The sequence below is a fragment of the Adiantum capillus-veneris genome, chromosome 27, assembly GCF_014529385.1.
Source record: "Adiantum capillus-veneris isolate H3 chromosome 27, ASM1452938v2, whole genome shotgun sequence".
Classification (NCBI taxonomy): Eukaryota; Viridiplantae; Streptophyta; class Polypodiopsida; order Polypodiales; family Pteridaceae; genus Adiantum; species Adiantum capillus-veneris.
The window spans coordinates 123,432,045-123,459,279 of NC_140957.1; the positions used below are offsets into that span (position 1 = coordinate 123,432,045).

The following is a 27,235-nucleotide window of genomic DNA, read 5'->3' on the forward strand; positions in this document are numbered from 1 at the left end:
AGAGACAGAGCTACACTACACATGTCACTGCCCGGCATACTATGAGATACGCGGCCGCTTCCACTGCCTGTTCAGAGAAGGGTTCGTACCTTTTTCTAGAGTCATGAGATACAAGGATCAGAGGTGTCTCGGATTGTTCTTGCTAGAGCTGCGCAAACTCAAGGAGAGCTTGCTGAGAAGATCAGAGGAAAGACAGTCTCAGAGACGAATCACAGATTTCTTTACACTAGCAAGAGGAGAGCCAATGGAGCAGTCATTACAGCAAATTTCAAAGCCTACTCATACTAGAGGTACACTGCTTGATCGAGCCACGAAACTTGGCAGATCCAGACGTCCACGACCTCGGGGGGTCTCCCATTACCGACGAAGGCTGCAACAGAAGATACAGATCACTCTAGCTTGACATGCAAGATGTCCAACCAAAGTACTAACCATGGAGGAGGTCGATGAGATCCGATAGCGACCGATGAGAGATTTTATCTGAACCCACAAACCCCCCCCCCCCCCCCCCCATTTCCTTTCTCCTTAGCGTCTTAGTGTTAGTTCTTTGTAACTTTGTAATTTCCGTACTCAGACATGGTATCAGATTCATCAATTGTAACTTTTTGGTCTCATAGGTCATTTTGGCCTTTTGAAGACGTTAATATAACATTTCATTTCATCTCTCTCTCTCTCTCTCTCTCTCTCTCTCTCTCTCTCTCTCTCTCTCTCTCTCTCTCTCTCTCTCTCACTGCGCGCAGGTGGTCCCTCTCGTGCTGCCCTCCCCTCGTGCTGCTCCCCTGGCAACATTGCCGCAGCCGTGACCTGCTGCTGCCCACCCCATTGCTGGCCGCTGCTCCCACACCCGGCGGGCTCCCCCCACACCCGGCTGCCCTAATTGCTGCCACACAGAGGTTAAAGAGAGAAAAACAGATAGGAAAAAAAAACAGAGAGACACAAGAGAGAGAGTGAGACACATACACATACTTTTTTCTTGTAAATTGATTTGATTAATTTACTAGTGGGAAACCTCAAAGCAAGGAAAACCCACTGAAAGGATCACACATACACATACACACACATACATTCAAATGCACGCACGCACACAAGTTTGAGCATGAAAACAGCAACCACACCCAAAGGACATGACAATGGCAAGAATCGAAGACCTCACGAAGATCGAAGACAAGCTCAACGTCGCCATCGAAGAAAATAAAAAGAGGACGGATTCGACACTCACATCCGTCATCAAATGCCTATGCAAATGTAACATTTAATGGCCTAGTAACTTGTGTGTAGCGGAAAATAACATGAACATAGTGAGCATTTCATTAGAATAGGTTCCTAATGAGCATAACAAGAGTGCTTGGATGGAGAGAGCAACAAAAAGCATAACACCTATTTAGATAGCATGAACAATACTTCAAAAGAGAGAGAAATTAAGCTATTGACAACAGTTGAGGACCGGATTTACATGGAGCCGGTCCCCCCTCCAAAAGGCTTTGTATTATAGGTTTCTCCCATCAAGCGAGACATTTTACAATACAATTCTTTTGTTCCTTCAATACTAGCTAGTGCAATGAAGATAGAAGCTTCAAGCACTAAGCAAAACACTTATAAAACACATCAATTCCCTCATGATCTCATACCCAAGACCTCACATACCTTCGAAGATGGTGAGAGCTAGCGGGGTATGAGAGTAGATTGAGAGGAAGGAGGAGTAGTCTTACGAGAAAGATGTACATCTCCTCACATAGTCACTCATATTAGCATAGCATAGCTTAGTAATTAGCATGGTAGAGGAGATGAGCATGCATTGAAGCTTGGCTCTTGGTTGGATTTGCATCACAAAGCCAAGAGTTGTTGGTGTAGGTCTCCCTTCTCACAAGCTTGGAGTAGGTGATAAGCTTTCCATTAAAGCTTGAGAAGGAGAGAGAGTCTTCTTGCTCCACACATGAGATTGTGTGAGAGTGTGTGTGATAATGACTTGACAAATTCAGCCCCCTCTCTCTCTTGGTCTACCCCTCTTGCATTTTACTCATGCTGACGCCCCATTGGACCTCTCCCAGCTTGGCCAATGAAATTTAAGCAGCATAAGTGATAGTCTTTTGACATGTGTCCCCCTTTCCCCTTTTGTGAGAGCTTTAGGTAATTATTAATGCAACTAAACTCTCATCGGACTCCTTTGTCTCCTAGCCAATAGGAATCAGGCAAGCCATTGGGCTGCTGAATGCTCATTGGACCCCTTGGGAGACTGTCCAATAGTCTTCTAGAGAGCTTAATTCTTATTGGTTCTTTTATTAAGTGTTTTTAAATTAATTAAACTAGATTTACTCTAGCCTAATTCTCATTGGTCCACCTCCATGGCCATCCAATAGGATTTGAGTACACCTTGTCGGCATCTGGGCTAGGGAGCTGACATGTGTCCCTCATTCTCTTTGTGTAAAGGAAGCTTGTGAGTGTGTGTGTGTTTCTCTCTCATCCCCTACTTCCAAGGCTCACCCCCTCCTATGTAGGACTCATGAAGACTTTTTGTACACAGACAAAGGATCCAATTTTCCTAAGCTTTGACCTTTAGACACAACCTTTGAATTTTGGAACCTTAGCATTTTGGAAGTCTTAATGGGCTGAACCTTAGGGTCTTTAAAGTTTAAAGCCCATTGTTGCACATTGCTCTTTTGCAGATGGCCCCCCCTTTGGATCCTATTTTCCCTCCTTTGGATCCCTAATGTGGCCGGTCTGCCGGCTTAACCAATATTCTAGCTTTTTCTCCCCTGGTACTTCCCCATATTAAATGATCAGTTTAACATGAGAAAATCATTTAGGAGAATTAGATATTAGTTATTATGACATTACCTCTCTCTTGAAATCATAGTCGTCCTCCACTATGGGGTAGAGAAGATAAAGCCTATTCATTAGTCCCTATCTTACCCTACGACATCATTCCAGAATGGCTGACTAATCCATTTGGCGCTTGAGAGCTTAAGCTGCCGCAAGCATGTCTGCACATTAGTCCTATCAATCTTCCATAGTAGAGTGACAAGCTCTACTTGGTGTTTGGGAGACGACGTCTCCGCAAACTTGATTCTAAGCATGCATACTACTTCACATTTGTGCACAATAAAGAAAAAGAGAGTCTTATAAGACAAAAAATTTGTACATTTGCTTACTCTAGGGAAGCATTGTAAGCATTGACAAGGTTTAGGTTATCCTTTAATTGTATGCCTTGCATCCATCTAGCATCTTCAAAAGCATAATTCTTGAACTTAATAAGATATCGTCGGATAGTCTTACTGCCTCTTAATACCTTGTCTTCATGTCGGAGAATGGACTCAGGTTGCAGCACCTCTTCTTGGTCCTCGATCTCCGGTGGGTCTTCAATAGTTGGTTCTTGAGGTGACTCTCCTTTGTAAGGCTTTAGTAGGCTCACATGAAAAGCATTGTGTATAAGCCAATGGCTAAGCAACTTTTGTTGATAGGCCATCTCATTGATCGGCCTAAGAATCTGGAAGGGGCCATAGTACCTTTTTGCTAACTTAGCATAGTACTTTTGGTGTCCCGTAGGATTCTTGCCCGTCGTGTGCCTTAATCGAGCCTTGCGAAATTTAAGTAAGACCCAATCATTTTCTATAAAGGCTTGGTCTCTTCTGTGATTATCAGCAGTAGCCTTTTGCCTTTGTTGTGAGATAGAGATAGCATCCTTAATCTTTTGAAAAGATTCTTGTAGGTCTCGGCTATACTCATCTACAACGAAGATCTTCCCGTGTACTTTGAGTAGCAGGGGACTTTTTGATCTTCCCTCAATTACCTCGAAAGGTGCTTTTCCCGTGAAAGTATGTACAGTGTTATTGTAAGCATACTCCACTAAGGGTAAGTACTTCTCCCATTGGGACCTTTGATCTACTTCCGTTACATAGGCTTTTAGTAAATCAAGCATTTTTAGGTTAGCTATTTCACTTTGGCCATCCGTTTGAGGATGATAGGCCGAAGAGAAGTTTAGCCTTGTCCCTATATTCTCAAAGAGACCCTTCCAGAAATTACTAGTCATTCTAGGATCTCTATCGGACACTATGGACATTGGCAAGCCATGGTACTTGAGGATTTGAGAAATGAAGAGGTTTGCTATTTGATGGGCTTTGATAGTCTTTTTGATGGTATAAAATGAGCTTGTTTACTGAATGTCTACTATCGTCCATATTCTCGTATTCCCATGGATAGGCTTAGGCAATCCAAAGATCCATGGATATGCACTCCCATGGTGAATTAGGGATTGGCAAAGGTTGAAGCAATCCAGGTTGCTTCCCTCTATCAAACTTCGTCTTTTGGCATACCACACATTTAGAAACATACTCTTGTATGTTTGCTTTCATGGTAGGCCAATAGAAATATATTTCAATCCCTTTTAGGATAGACTGAATCCCTCTATGCCCCGTATAAGGAGGAGCATGAGATTCATACATTACTTTCTCACGTAGTGAGCTAGTAACACATGGTCTATTGCCATAGAGAAGATAACCATCTTGTAAGGTAAATGGTTCCTCTTTCTTTCCTAATGCAAGGGCTGAAATCACATCCCCTAAGATCGAGATCAATAGCATACTCATCTATCAGAGAAGATAGATCATTGTGAGTTGCTATGGAAACCGCATTCACTCTCGGTCGTCTTGAGAGTGCATCGGCAACTTGATTATGCTTGACAGCAATGTGAGCAATATGAAAATGAAATTGCGAAAGAAAATTTGCCCACCTCATTTGTTTGTCGGAGAGCTTCGTCTGCGTCATGAAGTACTTAAGACTTTGGTGATCCGTCCGCAGAATGAAAGGAGTCCCTAATAAATAGTGCTTCTATGAGTCTAAGGCATGTAGAATTGCGAGGAGTTCCTTTTCATATATGCCTAAAGCTTGCTCAACAGGGTCGAGCCTTCAACTTTCATAGACTCTGGCGTGCCCTTCTCGGAGGAAAACAGGTCCAAGGCAATCACCACAAGTGTCACATTGGACCTCAAATGGCTTTGAGAGATCCGGTAGTGTAAGCACAAATTGAGAGATAAGCTTTTCAAAAGCATTGTTCTCCTTGGTAGACCATGTACACCTAACGTTTTTCTCTGTTAGGTCATGTAATGGTCCTGCAATTTGTGAGAACTTTTCTATGAAGCGTCTTTAGTATGCACACATACCTAGAAAGCTTCTTAGTTCATGAAGATTCCTTGGTTTATGCCATCTTTTTATTACCTCTAGCTTTGATGGATCCATTTGGATGCCACCTTGAGAGATAATGTGATCTAAATACTGAATCTCTTGTAAGAAAAATTCACTTTTCTTTCGATTAACATAAAGTTTATTCTCTCTTAAAACTTGAAATATTACCTGTAGGTGTTGCTTGTGTTCATCTAGTGAATTAAAGTAGATGATAATATCATCAAAGAACACTCCAGTAAAGGTTCGGTGAGGCCTGAATAGCTTCTCCATCAAGTGGTTGAATGTGGCTGGTGCATTGGTCAAGCCAAAAGGCATGACAATGTATTCATAAAGACCAAACGTAGTGCGAAATGCGGTCTTTACAATATCTTGATCAACTATCCTTATTTGATGGTCGCCACTTTTTAGGTCAATCCTACTGAAGTAGGTCGATCCCTGTAGCTTATCAAATAGGTCTTCTACCCATGGGATGGGAAACCTATTCTTGATAGTGATCCTATTTACTGCTCTATAGTCGACACACATACGATATGTGCCATTTTTCTTTTGCACTAGTAACACGGGTGAGCAAAATGGAGATGAGCTAGGCCTAACCATGCCCTTTTCAACTAACTCATGAACTTGCCGCATAATCTCCTCTTGTTGAGCTTGAGAAACTCTATAAGGAGGTTTATTAGGCGGTGAACTTCCTGGAAGAAGTTCAATTGCATGGTCATTATTGCCTCGTTTAGGAGGTAGTTCACAAGGGATGTCGTCAATAAAGACATCTTGAAACCCCTTGAGAAAATTGGATAACTCTAATTCCTTGTGGTTGTTTATATTTTCTTTTGCTAAAGCATTAGGTTCATTTTGAGAATCTTTAACAAAAATCATGTACACGGAAATAGAGCTCTTTATTGACTTATTGAAAGCTTGCGTATGTACAATGGGTATGGTGTTACCCATTTCCTTAGCATCTATGTACATATCTTTTTCCCTCAACCTAAAGTAGATTCTCCTTTCAGGGAATTTAACATTGGCAGCCATGCGATCAAACCATGGTGCCCCTAGGATTACATCCTCGTGCTTGAGAGGAGAGATAAAGAAGTCCTCTTTGTCCACATAGCTTTGGACATGGAGCCTCAATTTCCCAATTAAGGGAGTGACTGAAGCTTCTTGCCCCTTCAAAGCACCATCTGCGGGTAGGACATCTCCCATCTCATAGGCTTGGATACCTAGCTTGGTGGCCAACTCTGTGGATATGAAATTGTGAGTAGAACCAGGGTCAAAGAGAATAAAAGCATCATGTTCTCCTACCTTTCCCCAAGCGTGGCATAGAGGAGATCCTTTGTGGCAAGCTTACTCTTCTTGGATTTCGACCAAGGTAGCTCTAGGAGGCTCATGGCGGGTGTTCTGTTGGGGACAAGCGCGGTACGCATGCCCTTGCTCGCCGCAAATTGAAACAGCGGTTATCCTTGCGATAACGCTCAAGCTCTTCAGGAGAGAGTTTGTTTTTGTCCTTAGCTTTATTGTGATTGGAATTGCCCTTAGGAGACTTTTGGACATTGTCCTTCTCCTTACGCTCATTGGAACCCTTGTTTTCCGTGGGCTTAGAATTTCTCTTGGGCCCTGTTTGGAAATTGATTCGAGAAGCCACCATAGTAAGGTGTATAACCGCCGATATGGTGTGTGGCCTTTGGGAGTTGACATACTCCGCCATTTCTTCAATTAAGCCCGCACAAAATTGTTGTTTTTGCTCTCCAAAATCCATCCTTTTGAAGACAGTGGCTTTGAGATGTAGGTCCCAAAACTTGTCTACATATTTGCGAATGGATTCGTAGGGAGAGCTTCAAGCTTCACCATTTGGTGAGTACTTTGTCTTTGGCATCGGTGGCAAAAAACTGCTTGATAGTGGAAGCTCTTAAAGCTTTCCATGTTCCTGGAGCTTCACCGTTGGCCCGTAGGCTAGGCCACCATTGCCTGGAGGACTTTTGAAAGTGCATAGCTACATGGCGTAGCTTAGAGGACTCTGTGAAGCACTCATCTCCAAACGCCGCATCGAATTGTTGGATAAAGACCAAGACTTTGTCCATAGCACCAAAAGTGCCATAGTAGGTAAGGAAAGAGATGCTCTTTCCTCCCTCTTTGAACTTCTTGAGCTTGGACGACCTCTTCCACGCGGCATAGGATTTCCTATAGCCTCTTCTTTTGATAGTTCAAAAGTTGCACCATCGCTTTCTTCAGAAGATGAAGAATTTGAGGAAGATGAAGAAGAGGGTGACCTCTTTCTCGCCTTTTTCTTGCCTTTGTCTTCCTTGTCGGCACCATCACTTTCTTCATAAGAGGAAGAGGATGAAGAAGATGGAGAAGAGGGTGACCTCATTCTCTTCTCTTGCTTTTTGTCATCCCTCTTTGAATTATGGTGGGGAGAAGTGTGCGATGGCCTTCTCCGTTTAGGAGGTGATGGAGAGTGTTTAGCCCGCCGTCTTCGTGGAGCCATCTCTGCCAAGGTGGCAGGAGACTCACTTCTTTCTCGTTCCTTCGGTGGGGGCTCTTGAGTTCTCCTTTCGGAAGGAGATGCGTCATCAAGATACAAATTTTTGAGCCCTTCGTATGGATCCTCTTCTTCTTCTCGAATCCAAGAGAGGCCTCTTTTGGGAGTCTCGCAAGGAGGCTTCCTAGGTACTCTCTCGTCATGGTGGGGAGTTTGGAGAATCCCATGAGCACGAAGCTGCCGTTGCACTTCACTTTGGAGGGATGGATTGCCCATGGCTTGTTGAAGCCTAGAGACAAGGTAGTTAACAAGCATAGGGGCATCATTAGTAGCCTGCTCATTAGCAAAATCAAAGCTACCAACATTAATTTCACTCTCTTTACTATTGTCAGCCATTCTAACAACTTTTAGGTGTAAACTTTTTTAGGTATACTCTGGCACTTCAAGCCCTAGTTGCTACTCCTCTTTACCCCTTTAGAAAGCACTCAAGCGACTGTACCCGTGGCTCGAATACCATTAATTGCAAGGAATAGAAGAGAGGGTCGTTCAACACCAAAACAGCATTGACTCCTATCAAGCTTCTAATTAATAGCTCAATAGTGGTTAAGCTGTAACAAGCCCCGTACGACTCCACTATTAAGACCATAGCTCTCGACGGTGATGCCCTATTATCTGTACGAAGGCCGGCGCACTGCAAGGCTGAAAAATCCCTATTCTACTTAATTGCAATTAATAATACCAACCATTTATAGCTAGCTTGAGGACCTCCCTTCTTGAGCAAGAAAAGAGAAACCTTGTGCTCTGATACCAATGTAACATTTAAAGGCCTAGTAACTTGTGTGTAGCGGAAAATAACATGATCATAGTGAGCATTTCATTAGAATAGGTTCCTAATGAGCATAACAAGAGTGCTTGGGTGGAGAGAGCAACAAAAATCATAACACCTATTTAGATAGCATGAACAATACTTCAAAAGAGAGAGAAATTAAGCTATTGACAACAGTTGAGGACCGGATTTACATGGAGCCGGTCCCCCCTCCAAAAGGATTTTTTATTATAGGTTTCTCCCATCAAGAGAGACATTTTGCAATACAATTATTTGTGTTCCTTCAATACTAACTAGTGCAATGAAGATGGAAGCTTCAAGCACTAAGCAAAACGGAGTGCACCGCTGGCGGGGACATGGATCCCGCTATGGTTATATGCTGATGATATTGTGTTGATCTCCAACTCTTCGGAAGGGATGCAACGTCACTTGGATGCTTTGCATAGGTTTGCCCATGAAAGTGGTTTGTCTGTCAACCTTGGAAAAACGAAGGTCATGATATTTAATACGACCCCACAGTGGATCAAGAGGTCAGCACCCGCATTCACATACGGCCACGAGAAAGTGGAGTATACAGATGCTTACACTTACCTCGGAGTGGTTTTTAGTGGATCAGCATTCTCATTAAGGAGAGCAGCAGAGACTAGATTGACTAGAGTCCATTCGGCATTGGGTAGACTAGAGAGGATGTGTCCACAGAGTCAGTTTCAGGAGCCTCGGACGAAGCTCTGGCTCGTTGACACGCTAGTGGCCTCTGCATTGCTCTATGGAGCTGAGATATGGGGGACTTCATTGGATCGTCACGGGGGGACGGGTCGCACTGATGGTTGGGGGGATATGGAGAAGCCCCTGGTTTCTATGATCTCGCGGCTCATTAGAGCCAAGGCCTCAGTACCACGTGCCATTATCCGAGCAAAGCTAGCTGCCCCCCCACTAGTAGTTGAGGCGTTCACTACATCTGTCTCCTTCATACACCGCATGTAGGCACTTCCCAGAGACAAATACGCCCGCCTTGCACTTGAGTCCTCTCGACAGTTAGCCATGCAGGGAGATACGGCATGTTGGTATGGGGAGATGATATCCTGGATCCAGGCGCATGGGTTCAGTATCGACAGATTGCCCCCCTTCCAGTACTCACTGGGTCCACCCTCCATGACTCTTACACAGCCCGAAATCACCAGGCTCACCCGCCAGGACCTAATTCATCTAGACACCACGAGGACAGGGATACAGCCAACACACGAGCTAGGCACGAAGATGGCTTTCTACAGAGAACATCTTCTCCAGCTTACGACGGACGGTTTTGTGACGAGGCCCAGATACACGGACACCCACTTGTCTCATGGGGTACGGTGCGCTATTGGCCAAATACGCACATCATCACATTAGCTGCGGATCGAGACTGGGAGATACAACAGAGTACCAGCAGAGGCCAGGACATGCCCCCTATGTGACATGGAGCCTGAGACAGAGTTAAACTACACATGCCACTGCCCCGTCTACTACGAGATACGAGGCTGCTTCCACTCCTTGTTTAGAGAGGGCTTTGGACCACTCTCCACAGTCATGAGGTACGAGGATCAGAGATGCCTGGGTTTGTTTCTGCTCGAGCTGCGTAGACACAAAGAGAGCCTACTGAGAGGAGAGGTCAGCCAGTCCCAGAGACACATCACAGACTTCTTTAGAGCAGACACTCGACACCCGGAGGAGCTACTACCACAGCAGATCTTGTTGTATAACACCAGAGGCACACTCATCGACCGAGCAGCTGAATTGGGGAGATCCAGACGCCCTCGAATGCGGAAGACTACACAGCATCGACAAAGGCTACATCAGAGGATCTGGATCACTTTGGCCCGACATGCACGACGCCCAGTCAAACTGCTTACCATGGAGGAGATTGATGAGATCCGCTAGCGACCAATGTTGGATCTCTTGTGACTCATGGTTTAGCTATTCCAGCTAGCTGCTTATTTCACACCTACCAGCTCAAGATGTCATAGTATTTATATCTCATCCTTTTGTCATTTCATTTTTGCTACTTTGACTTTGTATCAAATCCACCACATTGTAACGCTCTGGTCTCATAGGTCATTTTGGCCTGTTGAAGACGTTAATATAACATTTCATTTCTCTCTCTCTCTCTCTCTCTCTCTCTCTCTCTCTCTCTCTCTCTCTCTCTCTCTCTCTCTCTCTCTCTCTCTCTCTCTAGTCCCCCCGATGTTCCAAGTTCCAACATTTGGGACGGTTATCAGCTCACGTCACAAAGGTCATGGGAACTCGCTTGCGGAGTTGTCACAAGGATGAAGCTGCTCTTGCAGATTCAGAGAAACCAATAGCCCTTTTTATTAGCTCGTGCGCTCTCTCTCTCTCTCTCTCTCTCTCTCTCTCTCTCTCTCTCTCTCTCTCTCTCTCTCTCTTTCTTTCACCATTTTGTAACAGATTGGTCTCATAGTTCATTTTGGCCTTTTGAAGACGTTAATATAACATTTCATTTCTCTCTCTCATGGGTCTCTCACTATTTTTAGGGTTTCATCACCACTTCTTTGTTGTTTTCAGGGTCTCGAAATTGCTTTTTTGGCTGTTTTTAATGTTTTGTCACTGATTTTTTGCTATCTTAAAGGGTTTCGAAATTGTTTTTTCGCTGTTTTCTAGGATTTCGTCACTGTTTTTTTTAAGTTTCATCACTATTTCTTGCTATTTTTTAGGGTTTTGCCACTGTTTTGTAGGGTTTCAAATCTGTGTTTTGCTGTTTTTTAAGGTTTCACAAGCGTTTCTTGCTGTTTTTAGGGTTTCTTGTATTTTTGTTGTCTTAGAGTCTCTCTCTCTCTCTCTCTCTCTCTCTCTCTCTCTCTCTCTCTCTCTCTCTCTCTCTCTCATGAGAAGCATCGGAGGAGTGCCAACGGCTTCCCCCAAGTGTAAGAAGACGCATCCCTCGCCGGCCGCCCACAAAGCCTCTTTCATGCGGATAGGGCAGAGGATGTCGGCAATAGAGAAGGAAACGAGAGTGGAGAAACGAAGTGGAAGAGTGGCAGAAGGAGAGGAACGCTATTCTTCAAAGATGGACCGAAGAAAGAGATGGCATGCGTAGGAGGATTGCTTCGCTCGAGGAGAAAGTGGGCATCCAAGATTCCATCATCGGAAATCTACAAGGTGAGCTTCTTGACGTCAAAAGTGGGCGACTTGAAGAAGGGGAATTTCAGCCTTCCATGATGGAGGAGCTGTACACAATCAAAGAACAAGTGCGGGTCATCAAGGCGGACGAGGAAAAGAAGTCATCTTGGGTCGAGGTCATCGCCAAGACACAAAAGAAAGTGGAGGCGGCTGAGAAATGGATCGAGGTCGCCAAGAAGGTAAAGAGGCTTCTTCTACACTTGCCATCATTAACATGAACCTGGAAGAAGAGCACTCATACTACGTTTCCCCTCCTTGGAGGAGGAGTTCTTGAAGAAGAGACCGACCCTCAAGAAAGACAGATATTTTTCTCGGTGATGATCTCACCCTCTTGCAACTAGCTCACATGAGAGAGGTGATGCCAAAGATTAGAGCAACAAGGGAGAAGGGAAAGACTGCCTTCTACAGAGATGGTCGAGTGGTGATTGTAGAGCGACGCTCTACATGACACTGTGAGACCTATGGGACCATACTGAAGATGGCAGCCTAGAATTGTAATGGATCTTATAGGTTGGATGTGGGCGCCTTTGAGGATAGCTTTCAGGACAGGGACATTATATTCTTCTCATAGACTCATCAAGCCCTTGGACAGATGACGTCATGTGCGCACTTCACTTGCGCCACAAGGACACGCTTCTGCCATGGTTAAGCATCAGTCATAGCCTAACTTAGGATTGAGCCTAGCAATTTGTGAGCCTCTAGCAAGACGTACATGCCCAGGCCGGTCACAGTTGCATACCCTCTCTTGCACAGTCAGTTAGCATGAGCATTTTTCAGAGCATTGAACCCTTTTTGCCAAAGTACACATTTTTCACTTGTTTATTAATAAGTGACTTTTGTTGGAAAAGTAAGTAGGACCATTTGCTAAAGATCTATAAAAGAAACCCATTGGGCACTCAGTAGAGGCAAAAGAAGTAGGGACACAGAAAGGGCAGGCACCGCAGTAGATCGGCAGGCACCCTGAGGCTCCCCAATGTTTTCTCAGCAATTCAGCCCAGCGTTTTCAGCCATTAGCCACCAGTGTTTTCAGTTTAGCCCTTAGCTTCGCAGATCCTTCCCATCCCATAGCAGATCCTCGCCGCATCGGCCAAGCAGAACCCAAATCAGCCTAGCATTTTGCATTTTCAGCCAAGACAGCCTGGCATTTTTGCATTTCAGCATTAGTGTGACTCGGCGGTTGCAGATCCAAGCCGCAGTGCCGCCACAATAGCAGATCCCCAGCAAGAAGCCTAGCGTTTTCAGTTTTCAGCCTTGACGCCGTCGTCATCGACACCATCGTCGTCGTCGACATCGTTATCGCCATCGCAGCCCCTATCTTGACGACGACACCTTCGTCATCGTCATCGCACATCCCTATCTTGGCAATGACGACTTCGTCATCGTCATCCCAGTCCCGGACATGACGACGACACCATCGTCGTCATCGTCATCGTCATCGTCACCGTCATCGTCGTCGTCGACATAGACCAGCAGTTGCCGTCGTCAACGTCATCGTCTTCGACATAGACCCCATCGTCGACATCACGCTCTTCGACACAAAACTGTCATCGACTTCACTGTCTCCGACACAGAACCGTCGTCGACAAAGACCCTTAGTACCTCATTGTTGACTTCATCGTCTTCGACATAGACCTTGTCGTCGACCTCCCCGTCTTCGACATAGAACCCGCAGTATCCGTCGTCGACATCATCGTCATTGACACAGACCCATCAGTACCTCATTGTTGACTTCATCGTCTTCGACATAGACCTTGTCGTCGACCTCCCCGTCTTCGACATAGAACCCGCAGTATCCGTCGTCGACATCATCGTCATTGACACAGACCCATCAGTACCTTGTCATCAACATCATCGTCATCGACATAGAACCTCAGTACCTTAGTACCCCTTCAGTACCTCAATACCCAGTCCCCAACATTAGTAGCATCAGTACCCATTAGCATCAGCATCATTGTAGTAGCATTGTGCAAGAATAAAGAAAGTACTTGCTCTGGCAACAGAGCAAGGGGTCCCTTGAGGGTTGGGACCCGACATCCCTGTGTCGTCTCTTTTCTCGCTCTCTCGTCTCTCTCTTTCAGTTCACTTCAGTTCTTTCAAGTGAAGTAAAGTGTCCCTTGTGTTTGTGTGCGGAGTACTAGATCCGAGCAAATCCTTATTCTCTTCCGCTGCACCTAACCGATGATGCCACATGTGACAGGATATAGAAGGGAGACAGCTTGCCGGACTGGCACATGATCTGAGCATGGCAAGGGTTCAGAGAGCAGCTACAGCCACTTCTACACATTGTACGAAGAGACAATCATGCTAGATACATGTGGGTGAGGCTGAGGGCCCGACACAGGCCGATTTTTATACATTGCAATATGCTACTTTCCCCCCAGTACATCAGTCTATGTTGGGCCTCGAGGTCAGCCACCTTTTTCAATCCTAGACAATGACATATGGGAGTTTTCCAAGGATGGTGACATCATCCTCCTAGGGGACTTCAATGCCCGGACGGGCAATTCTCAAATAGTCTTCTAAAACACTTCAGAGGAGATGCTTAGAGAACTGGATGTAGGAGATTTGGGGCTTGATAGACATTCACAAGACAGAGAGCAAACATAGTATGGGAGACATCTCACGGAGATGGCAATTACACATGGTTTGGCGATACTTAATGGCCTACAACATTTTCCTAGAGCGTCTGGTTTTACATGCTTTCCACACAGGCATGGGGCTAGCATAGTGGACTATGTCATGGCACATCTGAGCTTCATTCCCTGCATTCACGATTTCACAGTAGGACCAAGACCAGTGGGTGTAGCAGTGGATCATGCTCTCTTGACACTTTTTGTCTCCTTTCAGTACAATACAGCCCAGGTGTCAGGAGGGAGGACACATACCCGCTATACATTTACACCAAAGACTAACTTTGTTTATACAGAGGAGATCTATAGTTGTCTGTGTACAACAGCCAGTCCAGGACTCTCAGTGGAGGAGATCATCACTTTATTGTCTGAGACATTGCATGATGCAACAGCAGAGGCATACCCACACACTCAGCCTAATCAGAGACGCCATTCTGGGACCATGCCTCAAAACAGTTGGTATGACAAGCAGCGTAGAGAGACGAGAGCACAGCTTCAGAGAGATCTTCTCCTAGGGGTCATCAATCACAGGCAGTCTTAGATAGCCTTCAGGCACCTTGTGCAACGAAAGAGGATAGCATTCCTAGCTCAAATGGAACGCAACTTATACCAGTTGTTCTCGAGTAGAGACTCGTGAGAGGCATGGCGTTTCTTTCATGAGCACTCCCCTCCCCCAATGATTACTTCTCCTGATGTGTGGGGTTAGTATGCAACATCCTTACATACGGTCCGTGGACAAACACCCCTTCCAGATCCTCCTCGGCCATGCCCATCTACAAGTACCTTCTTTACCACTGAGATGGTAAAGACGGCCATTGACAAGATGAGGACCAGGAGGGAATATGATCATAATGGTCTAGTAGCAGAGCACTTTATACATGCCAGAGATATGCTGGCAGAGGTTCTTGCAGTTCTCTTCAATCGTGTCATGTAGGAGGGTCTACTTGAGACTTTAAGACTGTCTACTATTGTGCCTATCTTCAAGGCAGGTGGTCCTACGGAGCCTAGAAACTACCGTACTATTATGATTGGACACACATTGACACGGTTGTATGCATCTATCCTTAAGCAGCAATTGAGCAGATGGACATAGAGTGAGGGCATACGAGCAGCAAGACACGCCGGTTTTAGGAGAGGCTTCTCCACTCTTGACCATATTCTGACACTCAGAGCCATCATTGAGGAGGGTAGGGCACATGGGAGACAGATTTATTGTAACTTTGTGGATTTCCGCAAAGCATTTGACATGGTGCCAAGAGCATTGATGTGCAGACTACAAGAGATGGGAGTGCCTATTGAGTTGATTTGGGGGATCATGGCTCTATAGAGATCAGTGGTGGGACATGTACGCACTCCAAAGGGGATATCTAATTTAGTTCACTCCAATATTAGAGTGAAACAAGGTTGTCCATTGTCTCCTACTCTATTTGGTATGTATATAGATGAGGTTTCTGCTTATATTGATAGAGAGGGTGACAAAGGTGCCCAACTGTCAGGGACATGGATTCCATTGTTGTTGTATGCTGATGATATTGTGTTGATCTCTGACTCACCGGACGGTATGCCCCCCCCCCGAGGAGATAGAGGCGCTTACCAGATCAATCTCCTCTATGCAAAGCTTATGGGATACTACCGGAGACAGATATGCCAAATTGGCCCTTGAGTCCTCCACACAATTAGCTTTATAGGGGGACACATAATATTGGTATGCACAGATGTCATCATGGTTCCAGATACATGGCTTCAGCATGGACATCTTGCCTCCCTTCCAGTACTCCCTTGATGCACCATCATTGTCTCTTACACAGGTGGAGATTACTAGACTCATTTGTCATGACCTGACCTAGTTAGACACCAAGAGGACATGGATAGACCCGACAGAGGAGTTGGGCACGAAGATGGCTTTCTATAGAGAGCATCTTCTTCAACACACAGGGGATGGGTTTGTGATTCATCCCAGCTATATGGATACACATCTCTCTCATGGGTTACGGTATGCCATTGGTCAGATACAGACATCTTCACACCAGCTTGAGATTGAGATTGGTAGATTCAGAGGAATACCAACAGCTAGCAGGATATGCCGCATATGCCATACAGAGCCACAGACAAGGACACATTATATATGTCAGTGCATAGTGTATTACGAGATATAGGGTCGCTTACACTGTCTACTCAGAGAAGGCTTCGGACCCTTCTCGAGAGTCATGAGCTATCAAGACCAGAGATGTGTTGGCCTATATCTACTTGAGTTACACAAACACGGAGATAGTTTACTGAGGAGATCTAGAGAGAGACAATCCCACAGACAGATTACTAATTTCTTCACACCAAACATTGGACAGATAGAGGAGCAGCCACCACTGCAAAGCTCAGCTCATACTCACACCCTCAGTACTCTCATGGACCGAGCATTGAAACTAGGGAGATCGAGACACCCACGACTAAGGAGAGGAGCTTCACAGCAACAGAGGATTCAAGCCATACTATCTTGACATCCAGAGTATAGATGAGGATGGATCCATCACCCATTGTATCTTTCTCTTGTATTGGACACCCATTGTATCAGTGATCACACATACCCCACACAGTTCGAGCTAGTAGCACTTCTAGATTCATTTTAATATTTCTTTTTGTACTCAGACACGGTACCAGATTCACAAGTTTGTAACGTTTTGGTCTCATAGGTCATTTTGGCCTTTTGAAGACGTTAAAACTTAATATATCATTTCTAATGAAAAGACAAAGAGCATTACAACCTCAGAGGCAGATCACAAATTTCTTCGGATCGAGAGAAGCAAGAATGGAAGGAGAAGCAAGAGGCCAACAGCGAGCACAAAGGAGTACCCACATTCATACCAAAGGCACCCTCATTGACAGGGCAATTGAGCTTAGGAAATCGAGACGACCACGACCGAGATGCAGAAGCACACTTCACCGGAGGAGACTACAACAAAGGATTAGAAGCATTCTAGCCAGACACCCAAAATGCGTTTATCTAATACTCTGTATTTAGTTTTTCGCATTTATTTTCACACTTTCACACTTTTCAGACATTGTAACAGATTCACCACTTTTGTATCAATTTGGTCTCATAGGTCACTCTGGCCTTTTGAAGACGTTAATATAACATTTCATTTCTCTCTCTCTCTCTCTCTCTCTCTCTCTCTCTCTCTCTCTCTCTCTCTCTACGTTATGTATGACCAAAAATTATGACACCAAAATGAGCACCCACTTTTGTAGCCGGTTGCTACATTTCTTATCATGATTCCTCCTTTTATGCTTGCATGGATAGAGATCATCCATTTTTTAATTTAGAAAAGGACATTGCTTATTTCGAAGGCGAAGGTGGTTATTATATTTGGGGATACGAATACTCGCACAAAAACATTGCAACCTGATACTCAACAATTTGATATGCCATACATTTCAAGAGAGTTGGAAGAAGTTCACTTGTATGATCGTACTTCAATGGATGAGAAAGAGCCGGATCACTATGGAAATTTACTTTTACACATGTGTAATAGCACAGGTATGCTCATTGCCAATGGTGTATCTTTGTGGAGTGGAACCAATGGATTTACATGTAGAAAACATAATGGGGATAGTGTGATTGACTATATGCTACTCTCCGAAGCCATCATGTATCGCATATAAAGGTTTATGTTTGGCCAATGGACCCCAGAATTAGACCATCGGACATTACGTATTGACCTTGCATGTGGAGAAGCAACTAAGCATGCTAATCTCAGCCAAAGGGAAGAGAAGTTATCACTATGTATGGATTTCAAACGGGCACCAATGTACATTGAAATGGTTGAGCAAAAGTTATGGATGACAAAGCTTCAATATGACGCACCATTGGAAACTAAATGGGAAGTTTTCAAGAAAGTTATCTGTTCTTGTGCCAAAGAATGCTTTGCCATAAAGCATCTCCATGGTATCAACAAAGATAGATCACGCAAAAGGTGGTTTGATAAAGAATGTCAAGATGCTCGAAAGTCCTTGATAAAGCTTGATGCAACTATGGACAAAGACAACTATCAAAGCCATTTGCATGCATACAAGGCATTGATTCAAAAGAAGAGAAGAAGATGGGAAGTACAGCAATAACCTTTTCAAGGAGAAACTTGAGGGACAAGCAAGTTGAGAATTTTGGTAACTTGAGTCTTGTGGATATGTACACACATTGTAAGCAATCATATGAGCAACCAAATGCTTCATTTCATGGTTCACTCTCATGTATGCCGTCTTTTTTTATTATTGAGTATGCGGTGGGCTTAAAAGCAAAGCGGGAGATCTTCAAGGTATCAAGCTGGAGATGATACAATAGACAGGAGATTTTACCCATGAGTGGCTGTGTGATATGTTCAATCTTGCACTTCAACATGGTATGCCTTATGATTGGAGTACTAATTGGATCAAGCCTTTGCATAAAGGAGGGGATGTAAAGAATGTAAACAACTACCGGACTATAATGATGGGTCTCTTATGGCAAAGTTGTTTAGGTGTATAATGGAGATGAACTTGAGTGATTGGGCTGAAGAAAATGACAAGCGTGCCAAAGGACAAGAGGGTTTTCGTCGATGCCATAGCACCTTTGATCATCTTGTCACTCTTCGTGTTCTCATGGAAGAAAGTCGGTTGAAAGGCAAGCGATTGTATTGTTGTTTTGTTTACTTTAAGAAAGCCTTTGATATGATTTCACGTAACAATTTGTGGAAAAGGATGGAAGAACTCCAAGTGCCAAGTGAGTTTATGCTTGCAATTTCTCGAATCTATAAGAAGGTGCTGTGTCAATTGCATATGGGAAGAGGAATTTCAAAAAAATTTGTAAGCACTATTAGAGTTAAACAAGGATGTCCGTTGTCACCAAGTCTCTTCGGTCTATGCATCGATCATTTGGAACAAATGGTACTTTACTTTATGCATGAAGAAGGCATTGAAGAGGTCACTATTTGCAATGCGGTAATTATGCTTTTGTTGTATGCGGATGATGTAGTGCTTTTAGCACACACTTTAGAAGATGCACAAAATCTTTTGGCTGTCCTTGAGAACTTTTGCTTGAATGGTGAGCTCATTGTGAATGAATCCAAAACAAAGGTTATGCTTGTGAAAACCAACCATAAGGGAGAAGCCATGCATTGTGTACAACAATGAGACGCTTGAAGTTGTTGAGTGCTTTAAATACCTTGGCCTTGAGGTTCCGTCCAATCACAAGTGGCATGAACGTGCTATGCGTCGTTTGGAAGCGGGAAAGAGAGCGTTTGAGAATGTCCAAAAGCGTTTTCTTACAAACTTTCTCCAAGTTAAGACACAAACACCATATATGCTCCTACTTCTTGAGTCGGAGATCTCTTCCAATTGAGGTTATGGGCATGAAAAGGGTCGTGGAGTACATGATAAAGATGCGTCAAAACCCCTCACATCGACTTCCTACAATTGCATGGGAAGTAAGCAAAAAAGTTCAAAAGACGCATAAAAGCAAGATCTTGAGCACGGGATGGATGCAAGACATAAAGAAGTGGTTTGGGAGATGGGATGCATTACACTTGCTACATGATGCTTTAATTGACTCCCGAGTGAATGAAGCTTTTCTACAACGCCAATGTATTACGGCTTGGGAGAAATCAGGTGGGTCACGCTTCATACACTACACCACCCATATTGTCCCAACTACAAAACCATGTTCTTCGCTGAAAGAGGAAACCGTACTCATGCTTGCATGCTTGAGCCTATCCCTTTGTCGGTCATACGCACTATCACAGCCATTCGGCTTAGCTCCCATTCCCTTCGATGCGAGACAAGGCATTGGGGCAATGGAGAAGAATCAAATCAATTGTGCACATTATGCTCACTGCAAGTTTGAGAGTCTGAGTACCACACACTATTAGAGTGCTCAGCTTTTGGTCACATCCGAACTTGCTTCTCTCACATTTTCAGCCATGACTTAGACCTACACACTTTCCTCTCCCAGCCACAGTGTGGGCTCTCCATTGCGACTCTCGTCACCACAATTTTGGAGCATCGAGAGTCACTCATCAGCCATACACATACTACATCACATGTAACTTTGGTCCCATAGGTCATATTTGACCTCCGAGGACGATAATAAAATCTCTCTCTCTCTCTCTCTCTCTCTCTCTCTCTCTCTCTCTCTCTCTCAAAAGCCAGGATATACCAGTAATGTCATATAGAGCTAGAGACACAGTTACATCACGTTTGTCATTGTCCGGTATACTATGAGATACAAGGGTGCTTTCACTGTCTATTCAAAGAGGGTTTTGGACCGTTGGCTAGAGTCATGAGATATTAGGATCACAAAGGCCTCAGTTGTTTTTGTTAGAGCTGCGCAGACACAGGGAATGTCTCTCGAGGAGACCAGGTAGTGGGAGACATTCACGGAGGGAGATCACTGACTTCTTTAGAGCAAGGACTCAGTAGCCGGATAAGCATGCTTCACAGAAGACTTCAGAGCCCACTTCTACCAGAGGTATATTAGTGGGCAAAGCGACTGAGCTCAAGAAAGCTAGACGTCCACGTCTACGGGTGCGACCGTGACATCGATGGAGGCTCCACCAGAGAATCAAGACTATTCTGGCGCAACATGGGAGACGTCTAGTACGACTATTCAGAGGCGGACATTGATGAAGCTCTTCAACGACCGATGCAATACTTTCTCGGACAACACCCGATGCCAGGCATCCTCGGGCATGGATGATGATGATGATGATTTTCATGCTGACGATTTAGTCTTTTAGTTTTTAGTCTCACTTCTCTTCATTTTATTTTTGTACCCAGACATTGGATTAGATCTAGAAGGATTGTAATCAGTTTGGTCTCATAGGTCATTTTGGCCTTTTGAAGACATTAAATATAACATTTCATTTCATTTCATTTCTCTCTCAGCAGAGCAGGTCTTTCTCTCTTTGATGCTCTCAATATTAAATACACCTACCATGTCTCTGGGAGTCTGACACTGGTATCACGACTTCTTAGAGCCAGTTTATATAGGTTGCAACCATACTCACAGGGGACACCCATTTTTGGGCTTCCCGTCCCCATTTGCCGTCCCGCCCTCTTTTTTACACTAGAACTCCATTTGAGCCCCGTCCCCACTCCTCGGGACACGTCCCTTGTGACTATGGTTGCAACATGTTGCCAACTTTTTGTGTTCACATGGAGTGTTTCCACTAAAAAATTGGCAACATGCTGCCAACAAGTTTCCAAACAGCTCCATGCCAAAGGGGTGGAGCAAGATGGCAACCACAAGTAAAGACAAAGAGGAAATATTGTTCCTCATTAAATGGAGGAAAAGACAAACCTTTTTTGCACTTCTCTCTCACCTACTTTTTCCTTGTCATTTTTCTTAAAAAAGAGATCTCTCCCACTCTCTCACGTTTTCAAATAAGAGGACGTTTTCAGATTTTCTCCATGAGAACTCACTAACAGCATCTTCACACGGTGTTATGAAACTCACGCACACTAAACTTAGGCTAATTCCTATGAAATAGCTTGAGATGCATAGTTTCACAAACTTTTGCAAAAACGCAAAACTTAAGAAAGTTTGGAATAGTTTAAGTCTTATTTTAGTCAAAACTCCAAGCCTAACTCTCATCATTAGCTACACGTTCCACCTTTTTGTGAAACTATCTCCCTTCACTCGAACGTGGGAAAGCTAAAGTGAATAGTTTCACTCTCTTTCCAAACGCACTGTGTGGAGGTGCTCTACGAGGGCTTCTACATGAAGCGTTTCCAAACTTTTCCTCACACGTGAAAAGGAATGGTTCTCATTCACACGTGCATGTTTGTACTTTCAAATTACCTTTGACAACAAGTCACCTAACTTGAATCACTCCTAAACACACGTGTAGAAAGCTTTATATATATTGTTACCTGCTATTGCCCTCTTGAAACAAGACGTTTCTTTTCGCAAACTTTTGTTGAACACATCTTGCTATTTTCCAGGTTAGCCGACAAAACTCAGCGCGTGAATACAAAAAGCGGAGCCTTTGTTGCTTTCAAACTCAACGTGAGAATGGCCTGTAAGCCAAGTTGCCAGTTGGCAACCACACTCTCATGTGAACTAGCTCTCAGTAACTACCACCCCTCTCTCTCTCTCTCTCCCTCTCTCTCTCTCTCTCAACTCTGGTCGGGGATAGATATTTGAGGTCTCTTGGGATAGTTTCCCACGACGTTAAAAATTCTCTTCTTCTTCTTCTTCTTCTCTCTTAGCTATGACGTTAGAACAACTGACCACATTCCTTCTCTCTCTCTCTCTCTCTCTCTCTCATTCATTTTTTTGTTAATTTAAAAAAGCAACAAGAACCTGGTCCGGCAATCCTTGGCCTTTGCTTCTGTCCATCTTCTCTCCATCTTTGCTATCCACGGAGCGTGAGGAAGGGATCATACTCGTTGCCACTATCCACGCTGGCGCTCACTTGAGCCTTCTCCGAGCAGACTGTTGGCACCCGACAGCCGGTGACGTACTTTTGTGAACGTATTATGTATAACTGTATAAGAGCAGCCCCCATAGGCCCTCAAAAATTAATCCACGTGGCAGACATTCAAATGGCTCCATCATTTTATCGAGCTACGCTTTTTTTAAGCGCCCAACTTGCGAAACTCCATCCACAGCAGCATGCAACTCTTTCACCTAGAAGGCTTGAAATAGGGATATGCACAAGGAGTAGGACCGAAGAGTGGACTCTTGGAATTCACTGATTGCACGATTCTCCACACGAGGAAAAGCTCTAATGTGTTTTCAGTGGATGGAATCACCTACGCATGCATCTTGAAGGCATGTGGCTCTACGCACAACAGGAGTAGGGCCAGAAAGCTCTAGCCTATATTCAACGGATGCAAAGCAAGTCCATCTCTCCAAATGTAGTCACCTATACTTTCGTCTTGGAATCATTGATTGCAAGATTTTTGTCATAGGACAACGACAAAAAGCTTTTCAACAGATGCAGAGTAATAATTGTAGGGGTATGACCCATAAGCTGCCAAGGGGTAGTGGACAAGTTCAACTTCCAAAGTTAATTTCACTCAATATTAAACATAGTAGACTGTGTTGGGCACCCTAGGATGCTATGTTGAGCAGTTTTTCTACATAGTCTAACCAAGGGGTTTGGGTTACAAAGGCAACACCCAAGAATTACTAGTGCAATACTGCTTGATTTCACTAATCCTTCGATTAGGTTTCTTAGGCCTTTACATGCGAAAAACTTGGGCATGTGCATTTGGCTACTTTGGGCATGTGCAATTGACTACGAATAAGTGAACGCTATGTTCAATCTCCAAGTACGCATTTGTTGATTTAGTAATTGTATCTGGAACAATTCTAGTGGCCAGAAATTGTCGGATACTTAGTAAGACTTGCTAAGGTTACAAGTATTGTTAAACAACTTTAATGGATGGTTGTTTATACATGTAGTAAAGTTATGTTTTGTTTGATGAATTAGTTCATTTGGTACCTAGATGTGATGGCTTTTCACATTCTATTATGGACCAAATATGTTGACACGGTTTTCACATGGAAAGTATTTAGTTCTTTTGCCCATGAGCCGTGAGCATAACATTAGCCATACGCATTGGCAGATACGATTATGGATATACATGTTCGGATCTATTTTTGCTAATTGCATGCACACTAGGTGTCATGGGCCCTAGTATTTAGCAAAGGCAGATTTGGAGCGGCATGCACGTTCATGACATTAGTAGCTTCTAAAGCATTTTGCACTATATGTGTAATATCTCTATAAGATTAATTGTAGATCCATTAATCACCAATAGATATCATGGCTTGGTTTGGGTGCTTGTAAATAAGCTCAGTAAATTTAACCAAGATGGTTGTCCTTAACATTGTTGACTAATCAGCTCTGTTGCCAAAAATTGGGATTCCTATTTAACAGTTGTTTTAGAGGATTGTCTGTAAATAGTGGAGAAACACCTGCCAATCATCTAGAGAGGATAGACAGTTTACAAGTGTTAATCTTGTGCTAAAGGATATGCTAAGTGTGTATGTTAGCACCAAGCAATCCAATTGGAAACTTTATTCCCCTAGTTGGAGATTGCTTACCATGGGGCAAAGCATGTTGTGAGGCTAAGTTCAGTCTCTTCATGTTTATATCAGGCTCTCAACCTCGAGTTGTTTATTGATGAAGAATGGTTTTAAGTCAAGGACTTCATTTTTTATGATAAGTTATGTTAGCCAATTACTTTCATGGAAAGTGGAAAAGAGGTACTCTTTTAAGTACATCTTTGTTGTGATAACTCGTTTCACATACTCAAGTGAGTTCTAAATGGAGTCTACATGTTAGGCCAAGGGCTAGAGGGCAGGGGCCGACCTAGGGGGGTCAAGACTTAGGCCAAGGGTCGGACTGAAGGTGTGGGCAGGGGATCCATTTAGGGCAAAGGGCCATCGGCTCTCCTATAATAGGTTGCCTGGGAGGAGGATCCAGTATTCAGTCTCCTCTGGGTTTTACATTGGTATCAGAGCAAGGTTGAGAGGAAGGAGAAGGGGTGTGGAGTCTCAAGGAGTGCATGCTCTCTCTCTCTCTCTCTCTCTCTCTCTCTCTCTCTCTCTCTCTCTCTCTCTCTCTCTCTCTCTCTCTCGTTCGTGTATATTTCCATGGCTGAGCATGGCTCTTGCCAGGAGGAAGGAGGAAGGAGATGGGCGCCATGCATGAAGCATGCAAGCGGTGATTGCATGAAGCATGCAAGAGGAGGGCCGTGGAAGAGGCGGCCTGCACAAGTCGAGGAGAGGACAACGGAAATTTTCGTGGGCAGTGACCCTTGTCTGCAGAAGTGAGGAGCGTGGCCTGCATGTTTTGAAGCGGGACTGACTCCAAATGGGGGATCGCCCCAGCATGTACATCACATTTCATTTCTGCGAGCAAGGCCGAAAAGCTCTGCATGGAGCGGTGCGAGCACTTCTTCTCCATCTGCACTGTGTGCAGCAAACCACCGTTTCTTTTGTTTCACACTAAAATACCCAAAAGTTGGACATCCCCATAAAAACCAAGATCTTGTGTCCACGCTCAGCCTTGTTGACTTGAGCAACGATCGCGAGTGCAGCATTGTGAAGGTTTTGCGGTACATGACAATATGCAAGAGATCTATCAGCTATTTAATGTTCTTGCGACTACCCTAAGCAAGGCCGGTTGGGTGGAAATTCTACAGTTTACATGGCTAACAAATTACAAGTTGAACAATGGTTTCTAGAGGAGTCTCAATGAGCAGTTCCTGTCTTGTGAAGCCGACCATGAGTATGGCCATGACGAGTATTTTCAGAAATTCCATGCAAGGCCAATCTCGGCATGGCCGACTGCTTGTCACTCCTTCTAAAAGCTGGAAAACATGCTCGCCACACAAGCATGCACTCCCATCGAGCCCACATTCAACAGAGGGAGGAAAGTCCTTAGCACCACCAGCAAGGGCTGAGACATGCAGGGCATGGAAAGTACAAGAATGACATTGGAAAGCATCCAATTTATAGCATGTGAAGAACTACGGATACGAACCTTCAACAATATCAGAATGCCATAGTGCACTGCAAATCAAGGACTAAATCGACAAGTAGCGTGTTCTCAAGATGCTCCAAGGGAGCTTTAATCCAAGGGATGTACTCATGGATTGACTTGAACAAGGTTTCGATGGAGCACCATGACCGAGACTGCTGATCAACAGGCAGCGGTGGCAATGAATGTTGATATACCGCAGTTTGCTAGGACATGGCTCTTAGGCGGGTTGTCTATCATTCATGAAATCGGGAAATGATGGGACCCATCCATTGTCAGCAAGCGTGCAACCAATCAGGTACAAGGTACATATCTTGCACGACTTTTTTTTCTTTTTGTTTTTCAATACATACTACAATTCGACATGGTCGATTATTTGTGAATGCTCGACAAGGTCAACTTTCTTTTGCAATGCCCTTGTCAACTGGCAAGAGTATCTGTTTGCTATGCGCACCAGTACTACATGAGTACTTATGTGAAGCAAGGCTTCCCTTTTGGTATTTGGCATCGCGCTTTCCACAGATTGGAATATGCTCTTAGCATACGAACTGGAGAGAACTTGCCACAAAGTTGCAGGTTTCTACATCCCATACGGGTGTATATGCTACATACGCTCACTCACTCGTGACCATGAGCCGGATTCAAGCGATCTACCAACAACCTTGCCACACGCGGGTGATAAGGTTAGTCCATTTCAAGTTATGTTGGTTTTGTATAAGTTTTACTTTTCCTTTGGACAATATTTCTCTGTTATGCCATGCAAAGTGCTTGGATAGACTCCATCAGAGGCCGCTGTACAAAGCAACGTGCTTTGCTCGATTTCATGTGACGTATGGATTCTCTTATGTGCACAAGTCTTATTGATTGATTTTAGATCAATGATAATGGCACACATCTTTAGCACTATGTGGATATAAGCTCATAGTTTCCGCAACGGTGCATTGTGATGTATCTATGCCAGTGTAATCGTGCAAGGCATGTATACCAGTGGCTCACATGGTTGAGACTGTCATTGAAGCCAAGGGCTTATCATTCCATTTTTTGATATGTATGCATGGCATACTAGTATGATGGATGTACACCACCCATCATTGTATATGCTTCCGCTATATCACTAGCTACTCTGTCAAGGACAAGCTCAATTTTTGTTGTTTTTAGACATTTTATTTTTATGTTTCTTCACAGGCAACATGCCATACATCTGCGCCCTGATACAATCACGCTCACATACACAGTAAGTGGGTTAAGATGTGACTTTTGGTACCCCTCTCTACGAGGGCATGGTACAATTACACTGCTGTATGCTTCTAGAATAAGCTATGACACAGGCATAGTCTGCACGGGATCATATGCAAGGGACATACAAAACATTAGAATAAGGGGATTTCCTCAGCCCAGCATTCTCTCTCTCTCCCCCTCCAACTTCTATGTG

General features: G+C 44.2%; 1 protein-coding gene across 2 annotated transcripts in view; it reads right to left on the reverse strand.

The window, feature by feature from the left end:
• LOC147422694 (uncharacterized) overlaps positions 1–22,775 on the reverse strand; it is a 127,682-nt gene extending 104,907 nt beyond the window's left edge. The window contains exon 1 of one of the 2 annotated variants that reach the window (XM_086502636.1): positions 22,611–22,775. In XM_086502636.1, the coding sequence (XP_086358762.1) occupies positions 22,611–22,691 (81 nt within the window). In that variant the 5' untranslated portion in view covers positions 22,692–22,775. Of the gene's footprint in view, positions 1–22,177; positions 22,479–22,610 lie in introns of those variants that run through there. The other variant, XM_086502637.1, reaches the window with a different exon arrangement.
• Positions 22,776–27,235: the final 4,460 nt, after the last annotated feature.